At 40.6% G+C, this 16,748-nt stretch overlaps 1 protein-coding gene across 3 annotated transcripts in view; it reads right to left on the bottom strand.

Annotated features, from left to right (window-relative positions):
- Arhgap20 (Rho GTPase activating protein 20) overlaps positions 1-16,748 on the bottom strand; it is an 88,016-nt gene that overhangs the window by 26,948 nt on the left and 44,320 nt on the right. For all 3 annotated transcript variants that reach the window (XM_060373813.1, XM_060373811.1, XM_060373815.1), the window contains 6 exons: positions 13,914-14,078; positions 10,912-11,061; positions 7,495-7,536; positions 6,568-6,652; positions 2,481-2,558; positions 314-380 (listed from right to left, as the gene is read on the bottom strand). In XM_060373813.1, the coding sequence (XP_060229796.1) occupies positions 314-380; positions 2,481-2,558; positions 6,568-6,652; positions 7,495-7,536; positions 10,912-11,061; positions 13,914-14,078 (587 nt within the window). The remainder of the gene's footprint in view (positions 1-313; positions 381-2,480; positions 2,559-6,567; positions 6,653-7,494; positions 7,537-10,911; positions 11,062-13,913; positions 14,079-16,748) is intronic.

Below are 16,748 nucleotides of genomic sequence, written 5' to 3'. Positions count from 1 at the left end.
CGTGTCAGCAGCACCGCAGGTAGGAAAGACAACGGTCAACTAAAGACACTGAAATCCAATGTGTGCAGCAAAAGGAATTCCAATGCACGCTGCTGCTCTCTCATGGGTGTGTGGGGGGAACCCTACAGAAGGCTTGGCAACATCTGCTCGTACAGTAAAAAAGCCACGAGGAAAATGTGTGTTTCCCAGCACTCATCATTAGCATCCTGAGAGAAAAGATTCCACTCTCTAGTTCAGAGTAAACGCTTGATATAGTAACATTTAGGCTTAAGATTGGAGCACGGTGCTGTCTTAGACTCTGACAGACACTCACCAATGAGTGGGTACGGTGCCGCTTCTTTTCCGGAATTCACCCACAGCTGGTAATCTCTTTCAGTGCCCTCGAGATAAAGAATTGAAAATCAAAACAGATCTTTCATGTTAGGTACTTGAATGAGGAGAGGGTTGGGGCATTTCATGCTAATTTAGATTCCTTGGCACAGATGGTTTGTAGTGGCGCTTATCCCCACAACAAATCTTATTCCAAAGCAAGATCCAACGCTCTTAGTCCTCCTGTTCCCACAGCCCCTGAGCTGACTGGGATCCATATTACTGTAATGGAATCAGACCCTTCCTACCAATGGCCCACAGAGTGTGAAAGCCTAGGGTAGCCCTTTGACAAAGGAGGAATATACTTCCTGGTTCTAAAAGGCGGATCCCAACCTCTGAGATTCTCTGGTCTTCTCAGAGAATACTGGGCTTAGCATTCAATATGCCTCTGCAAGCCAACCTTCTTATCCAGACAGCCATAAACAGGACCGTCAATGGGACTATCACGGCAAGCCTCAGGGCCAGTCCATTAGCTCACTGGGCTCTGAGCGGAATGGCCCGAGGCTTTGTGGAGATGAATAGCTGGTTGAACTGACTTCAGTGGGAGCAACTTCATCCAGTCTTGGGAACAGAAAGGATAAGAATTCTACTAGAGAATAGGCCCAGTCATGGAAAACAATTAAAATCGTTCACTAGTCGAATTATTAACCCAACAGAACGATCAACTCCACTTGAAATACAAATTATGTGAACTTAGCTGGATCCTCCAGTAGGGACAAGGCAACATTCTTACAGGCAGCTGTAACAGAGACAGTCAAGTCTGTTGGAAGCATTTCATTGCCCTGCCTGCAGGGTCCTGACTATTGTCACACGGATCACTCCTGGACACAAGTGCATACCCATACAGATCATTTCATCTCCTTCTTGTCCTTTAGACAGAGGAGAAGCAATCTAATAAAAACACATTTTAGGCAGTGTCAGAAACATTATAAGGTATCTCTTAGCATGGGTGTCATAAAATAATCTCAATTACTAATTACACTATTTATTTATTTATTTATTTATTTGCCTGAGCAGATCAGACTTTAAAGGAGAAATCTAAGAAAATGCATCATTAAGTAATTAATCTCCCTTCCTAACCTAAAACTATGTACTCTTTTCCAAGGTATGTTTGTGTAGGTTAGAAACCATTGCAGAAATATCCACTTTACTCAGGGCATATAAAACTGAATTACACTTTAACCATATTACTAAGTTTTACTAATCAGCTTATTTTATCGAAAATTTTGGCTGCCTTGAGTCATTAATGGGCTTAGTAGCACTTCGCAGGAGCAAATCTATATAGACAGGTGATATTATGACATCTTAGGTGTATCATGTCACAGCATAGTTTTAAATAACTATTATATTTACTGCGTGCTCACACATATGTGAGCACACACAGGCACTAGAGCAGCATGCCAGAAAACATGTGGAGGTCAGAGGAAAGCTTCTGGGGTGAGTTCTCTCCGTAACAGGTGGAACTTAGGGATGGAACTTCGGTTATCAGGCTCGGCAGCAAGCCATCTACAGCAAAGCCATCTTGGTGGTTTATATCTAGTGTGTTTAAAGAGAATGTCACAAATGTTTTTCTTAGCTTCCATTCTTCTGAAGTCTCCCAGTTAAAAGAACTCTTCGTGGAGGTACTAGCAGGAAGGCAAAAGAGAAGCCTTCCAGTTCTTTTCCTCTGACCTCCTTCTCAATATTCTAACCGTTTCTACTAACATTTCACAGACTCACCCCAGGAAACAAAGGGTCAGGTTAAAAGCAAGACCGACTGACATGGTGAGCAGAGTAAGGCTCTTCAAGTCCATGACAGAGTTCTAGTTTAAGCATTATGGTTTTCAGGCCACAGAGGTGTTAACAGAACAGCACCCATATGTCATGTTAGCATAAAAGCTTTCCTGTAGTCTACATTTTGGGGAGCAAAGGTAACTTTGTTATTGATTGTGTGTGATGGAAGGGATGATATGCTTACATCTAAATTACTAAATATTATTTTGAATATAAAATGCCAAAGTTTAGAGAGTATCTAGGTGGCAGAGGCAAAGGAATCCCATGCTCAAGGCCTGCCTGGCCTATACAGCAGGACCATGTTTCAGAAAGGAAACAATATAGCGGAAGTAACTTACAGTTATCCCTAACATTTGAAGTGACATGTTGATAACTTCACTCGCTGTGTCTGAATTCATTACTGTTATAGTTTTAAACTGTAGGGAAACAAATAAAAAATATGACATAAATGAACAGTTTAAAAATAGTGAGCAAATCATTGTCAGGTGATTAACCAAATGTGAATGTTAATCTCAAGTATGGACAGAGTGGAGCACAAACACCCCACCCCCCAATATGAATCACTTTTGTTCTGATATGTTATAGCCATGAACAGTTCATTCCTTTCTTTTAAAGAATGGATAGCCCACAAACTAAAAACGCTTCAGAAAGTGAGCAAGAGGGTACAAATCCCATTTCCGGTCAATCACAAACACACACACCAGCAAGGCTCTTCCTTTGTTCTGTTTCTACAGAGTGTTTCTGTAACCCATTGGGAATGGTGGTGGAGGCAGAACTGGCCCTTGTTCTGTGAGTGCAGTTCTCATAGCATCACTTCATTTCTCTGAGTGGTAGTGCGCCATCAGTTAAGGAGAGACCAGAATAGGAACTGCTTACTAAAAGGAGTTAAGGCTTGCCAGTAAGAGCTTCCTAAGCATTCAGCCCTGGAGCTCCTGGGATTGTCGGTGCTGTAGTCCTTCGATGGCTTAAAATAGATGAGTCTAGCAGAAGAGTAAAAGCTCTAGAAAACCTCATTCTGCCAACTGGATAGGGCCATTTATAATAGTTCTCTACTAACTATATTGCAAGTTGCTCGTAAGAACAGCGAAGATGAAAGAAACTGATGAGAGTCTGAGTATCTGGAGAGTGCAATGAACTCCACAAGACTCACTATAAATGGCAGGCTACTGAGGCAAAACTTGGCTATGCACATAAGTACACATGATAGTTATTAGAAAAACTAGCAATTAGTGCTCTGCCTCAGACACAAGGTTGGCTGACAGGGTACACATAGTTTCATATATGATAACAAAGTAACATGAAGGAAAAAGTGGAGACTCAGTGATATTTATCACTTGTTTGTCTTCTACAGATTTTTCTCCTATAAGCCAATTACTTGATAGGACAAACTTAATTGAACTAACTTTTGAGATGCATATACACTGACTTCATGAGTTTCTTGTACTCCCAAGGAGTAGATCAAAAGGTCTCAGAGCCCAACAGGGAGGGCATGAAAGGCCCAACCTCTGTTATCTACTAGTGTGGCATAAAAAAAAAAAAAAAAACAATACAAGGCAGGCTTCTATCTAAAGCAGGCCCTTAGAAAGGCTCTGCTGGTCCCCATCCCAAGTTGGAAAGTCAATATATTCAGTTTAAGAAACACTGCCATGAATTAGTTTGTAAAGCAAAGTGTCCATGTTCCTATACATAGTATCCAAGGCGATTGTTTTCACATTGGACACATACATGCTTGGCACTGTAGTTACAGAAGTGTGTCTCCCTGCAAACCTTTCTAGGGGACAGAACAAATGAGTTTCGGCACATAGTGCTTCTTGCCTAGAGAAAAAAGGAGCACACATAACTAAAACCACGTTGAGTTTAGCAGACTTCACCAACAAGCGGCACACAACTTTAAGGCTGAGGATAAAAGAATTACTTCCCAAGATGCCATCCTATTTGGGGAGTTACTCTAGAAGCTCAGTCCCTGAGAGAGACTGCACCATTGAAGCTCCCCCAGGAAAAACTCCAGTGTGTCACTGTACCTTGACTTTACCCATGACTGTATCTCACATCTTTTCTTCAAAACTGAGCGGGACATGAGATTTTTACAATTTTTAGATTTTTTTAACTTTTATTAATTACACTTTATTCACTTTGTATCCCCCCATAAATTCCTCCCTCCTCCCCTCCTAATCCCACCTTCTCGCCCCCTTCTTCACGCATGCCCCTCCCCAAGTCCACGGATGGGGGAGGTCCTCCTCTCCTTCCTTCTGATCCTAGTCTATCAGGTTTCATCAGGACTGGCTACATTGTCTTCCTCTGTGGACTGGTAAGGCTGACCCCCCCCCAACACACACACACAGGGGGAAGTATCAGAGAGACTGTCACTGAGTTCATGCCAGAGACAGCCCCTGTTCCCCTTACTAGGGAACGCACTTGGATATTGAGTGTATGGGCTACATCTGAGCCTGGGTTTTAGATCCTTTCCATGCATTGTCCTTGGTTGGGCTATCAGGTTTTTTTTTTTTTTTTTTTTTTTGCTCTGCTGTTGCTCCTGTCACACTTCTTTCATAAGATTCCCTGTACTCCACCCAAAGTTTGGTTATGAGTCTCAGCATCTGCTTTGATACCTAGCTGGGTAGAGTCTTTCAGAGGCCCTCTGTGGTAGGCTCCTGTTCTTTTCCCGGTTTTTTCCTTCTTCTGGTGTCTATCCTGTTTTCCTTTCTGAATGAGGGTTGAGCATCCTACCCAGGGCCCTCCTTCTTGCTTAGCTTCTTTAGGTGTACAGATTTTAGCATGATTATCCTATATTATATGTCTAATATCCACTTACAAGTGAGTATATACCATGTGTGTCTTCCTGCTTCTGGGATACCTCACTCAGGATGATCTTTTCTAGATCCCACCATTTGCCTGCAAATTTCATGATTTCCTTGTTTTTAACTGCTGAGTACTATTCCATTGTATAAGTGTACCACAATTTCTGTATCCATTCCTCAGTTGAGGGACACCTGGCTTTCTTCCAGATTCTGGCTAGTACGAATAAAGCTGCTACAAACATAGTTGAGCAAATGTCCTTGTTGTGTACTTGAGCATATTTTGTATATATGCCTAGGAGTGGTATAGCTGGATCTTGAGAAAGCACTATTCCTAATTGTCTGAGAAAGCACCAGATTGATATCCAAAGTGGTTTACAAGTTTACATTCCCACCAGCAGTGGAGGAGGGTTCCCCTTTCTCCACATCCTCTCCAGCATGTGTTGTCATTTGAGTTTTTGATCTTAGCCATTCTGATGGGTGTAAGGTGAAATCTCAGAGTTGTTTTGATTTGCAGTTCCCTGATGACTAAGGATGTGGAGCATTTCTTTAAGTGTTTCTCTGCCATTTGATGTTCCTCTATTGAGAATTCTCTCTTTAGCTCCATTTTTTAATTGGATTACTTGATTTTTTGCTGTTTAACTTCTTGAGTTTTATTTAAACATGTATTTCCCATACATTAAAATGATAAAAATTAGAAAATTTCATGAAAATCCTTAATATAATCAATCCAAGCAAAGCAAGCAGAAATGCAGTAGCCTTGTTTATTTTGTCTTTTTTTTTTTTTTTTTTTTTTCTATTTTACTGGAGGAAATCTAGGTAATTTCTCAGCCAAAAAGTTTGCATTTCCTTCACACAGTGAGATCTGGCCTTTAAGACTTGGTCAGAATGTATGTGTAACTTTTTTTTTTTTAACGAAACCAGAAGTCTCATGAACTACATTTGCATGCACACAGTGACTATTACTGGGAGCAGCTGTGTGGTATTACAGCCCGCAGCCTCATGAAGGCAAGTTCCCATCCTCTACATGATTGACAACAGCTCAGCTCTTATGCTACAATTTCAGCCGGGAGAGAACACATACCTGAGGCTGAAGACTTACTGTTTACCATAGAGACATGGTGATTCTTAGATAATATCCTCTCTTTTGGATCTATTCTTTAATCTCAGGGATTTGATTCATAAGAACTCAAAGCATGAAACACTTTCCAAATTGCCTGAAGTGACAATTTGGGGAGAACTACCTAATATCAATAGCAAATTCCTCCTCGTGGCTTCACCATAAGCTTCTGCAGCTGTTCTTGGAAGGACCCAGACAAGTATCCATGCCATGAGAAGAGATTTCTGACAAGCTCTGTTCTATCCAGGGGTACATGCTAAATACCACAGTTCATATGAATTCCCCTTGTCTCATTTTCTTTAGCATTTGCTTTTCATGCATAGAAGGATACACCTAAGTTCACTCCTCCCCCCACCATGGTACCTCCAAAGGCTTGCCTTCTGTAGCGCGCGCGCACACACACACACACACACACACACACACCCACACACGTAGCCTGTCAGCCTGTCTCTCCTTTTTCATCCACAGTGTTTTCTCTCTTATTCAGGGACCTGGCTCAGAAACACTTACATAGGCACAATTCCCAATGTCCTTGGCGAAGATTTTGAGGGGGATGCTCTTCGGGTAGTCCTTCTCTTTTTCTAGAGTGATGTATCTGATCGAATGCAACAACAACCCAACCCAACACACAGTTAGATGGGATTCACTAGTGGTCATTAAAAACTATCAACCTATTTTGATAATATAGTCAGTATACTTATATACTCTCTCTTTTTCTTTTTTTTTTAAAGACACTTGAAAGATAGCACAATCAGATTATATGATAGGTTGAAAGAGAATCCCTCCCCATCCCCCAAAATGGGACGTCCATGTCAAATGATGTTGGAGGTGGGACCAGGTGAAGGTGCCCATGAGGGATGGTCTGTCCTTATGGCCTTCCTCTCCCCTCAGAATAGTCTTCTACTTTGCGGTGAGTACCTGACTACATACCAATGTACAGGGAATTCACTCTCATTCAGCTGCTCTGCACGGTGTAAATCTGGATCATTCCATGGGGGAAGAGGAGAGGAAAGAAAGGAGGGAAGAACTCTGCCTCTAACTGACAAACCCATATTGACCTTTTTACTCGGTACAGTCAATGATAGAGATAATAACCAATTTTTCTAGGTGCTCTGAATAAAACCTTGCAATTATGAGCACGATGGAGAAATGACTAGCTTATAGCTTGGAGGTATCAGAGAGAGAAGACATCAGTGATTCTAATGTGAGATATCAGACCCCAGTGTTCTCCTTCCAGAAGTACTTGTAGTGAGAGAATATTATTTTCACTGTGTTCTAGCTGGTGTACCATCCAAACAATAGGTGATTTTTAGCAGACAAATGTCAATTTCCATTAAAGAGAAGAAGGACCATCCCCAGGGCACATTTCTACAGTACCGTGTTTGGTTTAATCACAGATTAAAAATAACATTAAAAATATGTGAATTGAAAAAGTACCTCTGAAGGAGAGAGAGCCATTTGTCCTTTTGTTCTGGAGAACTGCAATCAAAGAAAACGGAAGAGAAATAAGCCACATAAAATATTGACGCCAGCATTTTAAAGCCTGCCCATTCAGGTGACGACATGAACAGCCTGCCGTTGTGCACGGAGCTGTACATGGACACTGTGAGCTTCATACAACTGCTTAGAAGATGCTACAGGCATTTTAGTCCCCATGGAAAGGTCACGTGATCCAGGATCGGTTGCTTTATTAAAGCCACTTAGGTGAATCCAAGGCATCTTCTTTTTAATACGCTGGCATTATTTCACCAATAGTACTGGGTCAGAGGGGAGGGAGGTTGTTTTAGTGGAAAGAATACCTCATTTGGAAACAAAATATTTAGTTTCAGAATTGCATGCAAGTGAGATAATCACGGGTAAGCCACTTACCCGAAGCTGCAGTTTTCGTACCTGTAAAACTGGGTTAATTATTCTCTTCCAGAGCTTTCCCCCCCCCAGCTTAAACTGTCATTCATTAAAACAGAAAGTATGCTTAACATTGGGATCAAAGTGAGATTTGGCAGATAAATGAAAATGCCTTGGCCCAGAAACCAGTCTGTTGTCAGGAAAAGAAACTTTTTTTTTTCTATCTCATATACACAGGCAAAATAGTAATTTAGTAGGTTTGCTCAAAACAAACTTATTTTAATTACTAAAACATTTTGATTAATATGAAAGTATGTACAATTAAATATTGTGTTCTACTGCCACTGTTGGATTGTTAAAAATTCATCTAATTTATTCTTATATGATCCTGTAAGTCACAAACTTTAAAAATAGTATTTTTAATCTGTGTAAAAGTTGAAAAATTTTCTTTTTCCAGAAAATAATGTTTAATATATATTTGTAATCAGTTTTAATTTTGTTGCTTAACTATCTTCACATAGACAATTTTTCAGGGTTGGTAATCAGAAAGTATGTTATACATTATTTTATTTTGGAACATAAAATTTTCATAGTTAATAATTCCTTGTCATCTTTCTTTTAGTTTTTTATTTAAAAACTTTATTTGTGTATGCTTGTGGGAATATATGCCATGTGTATGTGGGTGCCCACAGAGGCTAGAAAAGGCTGTTGGATCCCCTGGAACACTAGTTATAAATACTTGTGACCCATCTAACCTGGGTGCTGGGAACTGAACTCAGGTCCTCTAAAAGAAACAGCAAGTGTTCTTCACCACTGAGCCACATCTCCAGCCTCTTGTTTTGGGTACCCCCACCCCGAAGATTTTCTAGATTCAGTTACATAAAATCTTGATGCAGAAGAAAAAAGTGTCCTAGCACCTGAATTATGAAATCAAAAGTCCTCTTGTACCCCACTTGTGGCCTTGATTCTCACAATCCTGCTTTTCAATGGTACAGGATGGGGGTCATTTATGTAAATTATACAATGAAGTGTGAATTATTTTGTGATGTGTCTTCTTTCATCCCAATACCTGTGGCTGACTCAGACTGTACGCTGCTTCTTAATTCCACAGGGACGGTGAGGTTTTGTGAATTTTAGTTGCTTGCCACCATGACAAGCTAAAGCCTTAGAAAACCCTTAAAAAGCTAGAGCATGCTGGCACCTTCTTCCTAGTGTTAATGCCTCTCCAAAATCTCCCAGAACCCTCAGGTAGTTGCTGATATTTGTGTTTTGCTCAGACACTTGAACAGTTTATCTATCCGGTAGTCAGTCTGTTAAGATTGAACTTTTTTTTTTTTTAATACCAGAGGCAGAACTACTTAATAATTTACTTTTTTAAAAAATGATACTTAATTTGGAAAAAAAATGTTTCCAGGAAAGTTATATGCAGAGAAGAGTAAATTCCTGAAATTTCCCAGCCAGTTGCAGCCTCTGTACTGTTCTCTCTCAGGTACAGCCCAGCTGTCAAAACCAGGAAATGCTGGCGTTGACTAATAACTAAACTCTTGACTTTTTTTTTTTTCCAGATTTCATCAATTATCTGGAAGGAACTTCTTTCTGTTCTGTTCAGGGCCACACAAGGCATTTAGGGGCCTGTCTCCTTAGGAGGTGTACAGGAATTTCTTAGTTTGTGCTTTGCTTTGGCGGTTTTGAGGAGTAGTGGTTAGGGAGTGTATAGACTTGGCCTCGGTTTGACAGGTGTTTATGATTAGCGTGATGGTGAGTAAATAGTATAGAAGTTAACTGCTCTTACCAAATTATGTTGAGACATGCATGGCACCCACATGGCCCTGCTGGGCATATTAACCTTCACCAAGTGGTTGAAGAACCATGCTTTGCTCAAGCGAAGGGGCTCATGTCTCACCCTCTTAAAAAGAGTGGAGACTTTTGGTAACACGTGGTCACCCTCATGTGTGAAACCACTGCCTGTTACCAAGCAGATTAAACATCAGGAATCGATCACGGAAAGGAAGAAATATAGAGAGTGACAAAAATGTTCTTCTTCCAAACAGTGCCACAACAGGTCCACAGTGCACAACAGGATAAATCATGTGGCATGCCTGCTCTTTATTTACAGACCAACAGTTTCCCAGTCTGGCTTCAGAATGACGCCCGAGTAGTTTGGTGGTAAAGCAGGAAGAAGCAGAAAAGCTTCGTGTGTGTGTGTGTGTGTGTGTGTGTGTGTGTGTGTGTGTGTATGAAAGAGAGAGAGAGAGAGAGAGAGAGAGAGATAAACACTTAAATCTATAAAATGAAAATCAACATGGAGTTGGGGCAGTCATTCAAAATCACAGGTATGCGTTTTCAACAGCTCACGCTGAGCCTGAAAGCCAAATAACTATGTCAGGCTGAAAACCACATATTCTGTATTCATGCATTTTCTAAATGTGTACCAGCCTACGAATGAGTCTTTGGACACTAGTTTACACCCTTTGACAAAATAATCTCTATAGATAGCAAATCAGAACTTAGCATACAAAGTTCTTTGACACATTATCTGTGCAATAAAAAGCTCTGGTTCATCAACAGTGGAGGTGGTTTTCTGTGGTTTGTAAGAACTGATCATACTTGAAATCTCAATATTTCAAACACACTTCTAGACATTAAGAATGGAAGGGTTCCCAGACGGATCACCCAATTCTACTTCCGTCATCTCATAAATTGTTTTCCTTCTGATTTTTTCCATAAACCCTTTTTAAAAACCACCATCTAACCCAAGGTGAATTGCTCTTTGAATTCCCAACATTTATCACTAATTTTTATATATTTTAATCTAATAATGATCTTCAGATGAAAAGTCAGCCATATGAAGGTTTTTATTGGCGAAGGAAGAATTACTCAATACCTAACTACAGCAGAATATTTTCCTTAAAGATCAGGCATGAAATTGGCGAGACCAATTTCATGCCTGTCCTAGACATGGCTATAGTAGCTAACCCAGGTGAACCCGGGGCAAACCATGGCTCTTACCTGAATGTGGCCACAAAGTTCACTGTGGGCCAGCCCAGGACAAAGGACCTCGGCGCGTGCGTGTCGCCTTCTCCCACTTCATCCACACAGCTTGCTGTCCACATGTCGGCTAACTTTATTTTATTTTTTATCTTAAAATTGTTGTTATATCTAGTGGGATAGAAATAAAAACGGGTGCTCTTGTTATTTTGTTTCTTTTGTTTTCTAGGCGGTTCTGCATTTGTCACGAGAGTGCAGTTTCCACTCACTATGGACAAAGAAGGTCTTATTGTTCCCAGCTCCAGTTTCTGAAACAGCAGATTATAATTTGGGCAAGTTTAGTTCTTATGACTGCATTAATGGCAGCAAATATCTATATGTTGAATGACCTATATGTTGAATACTACTTTGGGATCAAAACCCAACTTAGATTTATCTCTGTGATAAAAGAGATATAACTTGCTTACTTTCAAAATTATTTCAGTGGATACACATAAAGACATGATTTATAAATTGTTAAGTACTTCCATCTTAGGAGACACTGAAAATGAGCCTAGAATTAGAGAAATCTATAATAAAATTTCAATAGAATGTTAAATGTTAAGGTAATTTGTGTTTCTAAAGCCACAAAGTCTTAAGAATTTTTTTCTCATTTTTAGTATATTCTTAAACACTGAGAAATTGTAACCTGAAAACAAAATCTAAACTAGAAAAGTACTACAACAAAACAAACAAACAAACCAAAACAGAGACTGGTGCTAACATAGTTAGTGTTCAGCTCTGGGCACCTAGCAGGCAGCAACCTTCAGTTGGCTGTGACTGCTTTTCAGCAGCTTCTTCCTCATCTCCCTTGGACCCTTACTATGGAAATACAATATAGTTAATACCCCTGAGAGTTCTGAGACCTAAGTAGTTAGAAGGCACTGTGAACTCTGAAGAGAATGCCCGGGGAAATGAATTTCCTAGCATTCAAACCATTTGGGTAAATAAAAGCTGCTGTGAAATCCAAGTTACAGCACATGGACAGGAACCCCTAAACTCATCCACCACAGAGAATATAAAGCCCAAGTGAGATTTATACTATGACTAAGGACATTGACGGGGTGACGCACAAGGGGGACTAAGTACTGAAAACTAAGAGCGACACTCCGTTATTTTGGCACATTAAACCATCCGGCTTCCAGTTAGAGTAGCCACAGGATTGGCACAGCAGGGAGTTCCTCATATAGACTCAGCCAAGTACTAACATTATAATGTTGGAGCGCCATTTCAATTTCATGTTTGCAGTGAGGGAAATACTCAACTCAAGATGGTTTTGGAAATTAAGGTCTTTAGGTTAATTACTGACAGTTAGGTGCTATCAAATGTTTCACTCTTATTGCCACGAGCATACCTCTCAGATTAAATGGAGTTTCGCTACATCAATATCCGGCTCTGCCCAAGTCTTACTTTTGACATAGCAAAACTTAGTGTAGGTTTAACAAGTGTTTGCTTTTTCTTATTTTTTTTCCCTAGTGACTGAAAATCACTTTGCAGAGAAAATCTGTTAAAACAGTCTGATCCTTCATGTTGTTTTATAAATAACGAGAAAGCAGAAGGGAGCACGCATCGCAGCCACCACCTTCTGTGTTAACTGCATTGACAGCTCGTGCTGAATGGAAAGTCGGTCTTCTTGGATACCTCTAAGGTGTATCCTCAACATCCCCATAAGTCTGAAATCTTAGCCCTACTGCCATTTTCCCCAGGTAAAGCGCCTATCATCTCTCCCAAGGCCACCACAGCAACCTCCTGTGTACTCTCCTTGTTTTTGCTTTTGCTTCTCCTACAACCCATTCTTTATAGTGAACAAATAGTTTAAAAATATGTATCACATGGTGGCATTCCCCAACCGAATCTAAAGGTTAAATTCCAAACTCTCTAGTATAGCTTAGTGACTCCATGCTTCCAAAGCATCCCTCAGTGCTCCCTGCTTCCTGATGTGCCATTGTGAAGTTCCCTTTCATGCCGTACCCAGGTTGGTCTGTGTAGCCAATAGCACAGGTCAGAAGTGATGGTGTTGTCACTTCCGAAGGACTTTTCACTATGAGGGAAGCAGGTACCATGCTAGGAGGAGTACTATGATGGAGATCAAATGAGGGGAAACGAATGTCTCTGACCAATATACAGTGAGAAACGGATGCTGCCAGCTTGCAAGTGGATCCTCCAGCCAAGCCCCAGGGTCACGAGGGCCCTTGCGCCACAGCCGTCTACTTAAATAGTCCCGATTCCTGATTCAAACTGCAGCAGATGCTGGTAGCTTTTGAACTGCTGTGTTTTAGAGGAATCTGTTATTTAGCTCATCCTGTCTTTAATGTCTTTCATCCTTTACTGATTCTTTACACCAAATACATAGATGACACCCCCCCCGCCGCCCCTTATCTTTCATATCCTACTCCAGCACCTAAGTTTTGCTCCTTGTGTTGGTCACTATCTGTAACCCCTCGTATGCACATAAAGATGCAAGTTCCCTCATCCCATCCTGTAAGAATGCAGGCTTCAGAGAAGCAGGGGTTAGACCTGTCACATTCTTCACCATCCCTGCTACGTTTACTCAGGTCATGGAGCAAACAGGAACCTAAATTAACACTTTAATAAACAATTTAAAAAAAAAAGAACCCTCAAGTATCTCCTTTATGATATTAGCTACAGGAGCTGGAGGATTGGCTCAGTGGTTAAGAACGCTGGCTGCTCTTCCAGAGGACCCAGCTTCAACTCCCTGCACATGTTGGCTCACAACCATCTACAACTCCAGTTCAGGGGTGGGGAGGGGAGGGAATCTGACGCCCTCTTCTGGCTTTCATGGGCACTGCATGCATGTGGCAAAAAACATCCAGATAAATACGAACATGAATAAAGCTTCATAAAATATGCTAGTCGTTTAATGCAGACCAAACATAATTATAGTAACCGCAAATAGAGAACGTGGACTTTGCTAGAGGGAATTCAACTTTCCAACGATTATTCAGTGTATACAATTTACTTACTTGATTTTGGCTGCGACAAACAGATCATTGAATAGGAAAAGATGCCTCTCCTGCCTCTGCAGGCCTCTTTTAAGTTCCACTGGGCCATCAATCAGCAGAGTTCTACTGGAGCACATGAATGATGACAGAAATGCACACGTGTCAATGCTAGCAGAATGGCTGTCTCTGAAACAGATCACATGCAGCAAATCCGTCAGTCAAATGCTCAACCACAAGACAAAGACTTCTAACGTTGAAACTGACAGTCGTTGTAAGAATGTGGGACTCAAGGGCTCTTTTTTAAGGCAGCAGCTCAGTGTTTACTGCTTCTCCCTGCTGATACTTCTGATTCTTCACACAGCAGTCTCTCAGAACTTCATTATGAAAAAAACCTTTAACAAAATTGAAACACCTTTATAAAAAAATACATGTACAATTTGACCTAGGCTAATGTTTTATCACATTGGGTCATCATAGCCCTAATCCAACTGTCTTTCTATGGATTCATTAATTCATTTCCTCTTTGGCATTTCAGTATTAACCACTTTGGGGGCATAATACTTAGAGCCCAATATTTACTTAGGAGTTGTCTCATAATTAAAACGTATACAACAAAATGCACAAGACCAAATCATCAGTGTGTATACACTAAGCTTTGACAAATGTATTCACCTGTGAAGTCTGAACTCCTCACCTAAGATACAGGAAATCATCACTACAAAAAGGTCATCCTTTTCAGCCATTATTTGGATGCCATGAATTGGTCCCTGGGTGGTTTCATTCTACTACAGGTTGAGGCTGATGCCAAATTCATTTTTTTTATACAATCAATAATGTAAAAATTATCCAGCACAAGCACATTTTAGTTGTTATTAGTCTGCCTGCTCTGCATACCCAGCATCTGTTAGCCAACACAATCTTTTGTTATGAGAGCCCAAGTTGCAACAGAGCTCTCTGCCATGTTCCCAGCAACACCAACTGCATCTGTAGCCTCCAGACATTGCCTCCTCCCATCCCCCTTTCCCTAGGAGTTCCCTCACCCTCTTCTGGATGATGTCTCCTTGCCGTAAGCCAATCTCAGGATGTGAGGATGTCTTTATAACCCTCACGTTGCAGAATCAACCACAGGTAAAAGAGGTGAGGACATGGCCTAGCAATACTGTGCAAAACAAAGGAGCCTGCCTGGGCTACAACTTGTTCTAAGCCTTGGTTTAAACGTTTAAGTCTGAAACTTAGAAATGCGGGATAGCAGCCACTAACTTGAAACAACTTATTTGTTTGAGGTTAGCCTAGGCCAAGGGTTAATGTAGTTGTTTAGTGTTTAAAGCAAAGAATTTCCACACATAGTAAAAGCTTTACCTCATAGGTAAATTACCTTCAAACACAATATGTTGGTACTGTTGGGAAGAACCCACAAAGAAACTGAAACAGTTTTCTGTGTAAATTCAGCAATACAAGTCTACGGTCTATAATTTTAAAGATTTCTATGTATGACAAGAGATCCTCCAAGACCTTAGCAAGCTGAGCCTTGACTTAAAAAGAAATACATGTTGTAGCACATCTGAAAAAAAAAATCACTCAGCACTCACATAATTAAAAACAACTTTTGTCTAAGGGGACACACACATAACTTTCGCATTAAAAAAAAAACTGCCATCTTAGTCTTTTCTACTTAAAATGTATTATTAGACAGTGATGAAGTATTTGTTTTTGTTCTGTGCGCAATAGAGATGTGATTATTTTAGTCTCTTATGGTATAGAAATGGGAGGGGGTAAGACCGTAGCCTTCTATTTAATCCTTAATATAGTGAATAGGATGTACAAGTTACAATTAAGAGAGCTCTAAACTGACCTAACAAGTACAGCAAATGGTCTAAAAATCAGCCTGCTGAGATTTATGCATGAACATACCATTTTGAAGAGTGTACGAAGCTATTTCTGAATGGCAAAGAAAAAAAACCTAACTGTTACTGAAACCAGGTAACTTCCCTGAAACCTGGCCACAGCAATACTTTCTCCTTGGGCTTATGCTAAAAAAAACCAGTTGGCTGTTAGATAAAGTTTGAGAGCTACAGTTGCTTCGCACAAATCACAAAGGGCTCAGGCGCAAGTGTGAGGACCTAAGTCTGAACCTCTAGAACCCAAGGAAAGCTGGGTGTGGCAGAACACATCTGTAATAATGTACTCGCATAGTGAGATGGGGGCAGAGACGGGACTGCCAGGTGCTTGCTGGCCCACTAGCCTGTGTATGCACTGCAGGGGTAAGCAATAAAGTCCGTGCCTCAGGCAGAAAGGACCGACACCTGCGGTTGTCCTCTGACTTCCACACAACACTGTACCTACCATCTGCTCACCGCCAACCCCACACCTCCAAAACAAGGTGCTATACAATAAAACAAAACTGCCAAGCTCTTCTTTGGAAATACCTCTGTTCACAAGTGATAGTCAATATACTAAGTAGGATCCATTCGACCTCAAGTCCCGGTACACTAACTAATATAGTTACTTTTCAATAATTACAGAATGCAATCTACTTCTTCAAAAATTATTACCTAACTCATAGCTCACTCCAAATGTCATGTCTCCTCTTAAATCAGTCTATGCTTGCTATCTTTTGCATGACATATATTCAGTTCTCTTATTTCTTCAAAATTCTCATTCAGCATTAATTGTGAATACCATGCAATACATGTAATAGTGTTAAAGTTTGCTTTGCTGGGTACCTGCCATGTCCATTCATGGAAGACAGATCCCGTCCCTGACCTCAAGAAGTCAGTAATCCCATAGAAGAATCAGACAAATAAAACAATGAGAAATCAGTACCCTGACAGACACACGGAGTACTGAGGCCCAGCA

Source organism: Meriones unguiculatus, chromosome 1 (genome assembly GCF_030254825.1).
Source record: "Meriones unguiculatus strain TT.TT164.6M chromosome 1, Bangor_MerUng_6.1, whole genome shotgun sequence".
NCBI lineage: Eukaryota > Metazoa > Chordata > Mammalia > Rodentia > Muridae > Meriones > Meriones unguiculatus.
The sequence above is the reverse complement of the archived record's forward strand: the minus strand, read 5'-3'. Positions and strand labels throughout refer to the sequence as shown.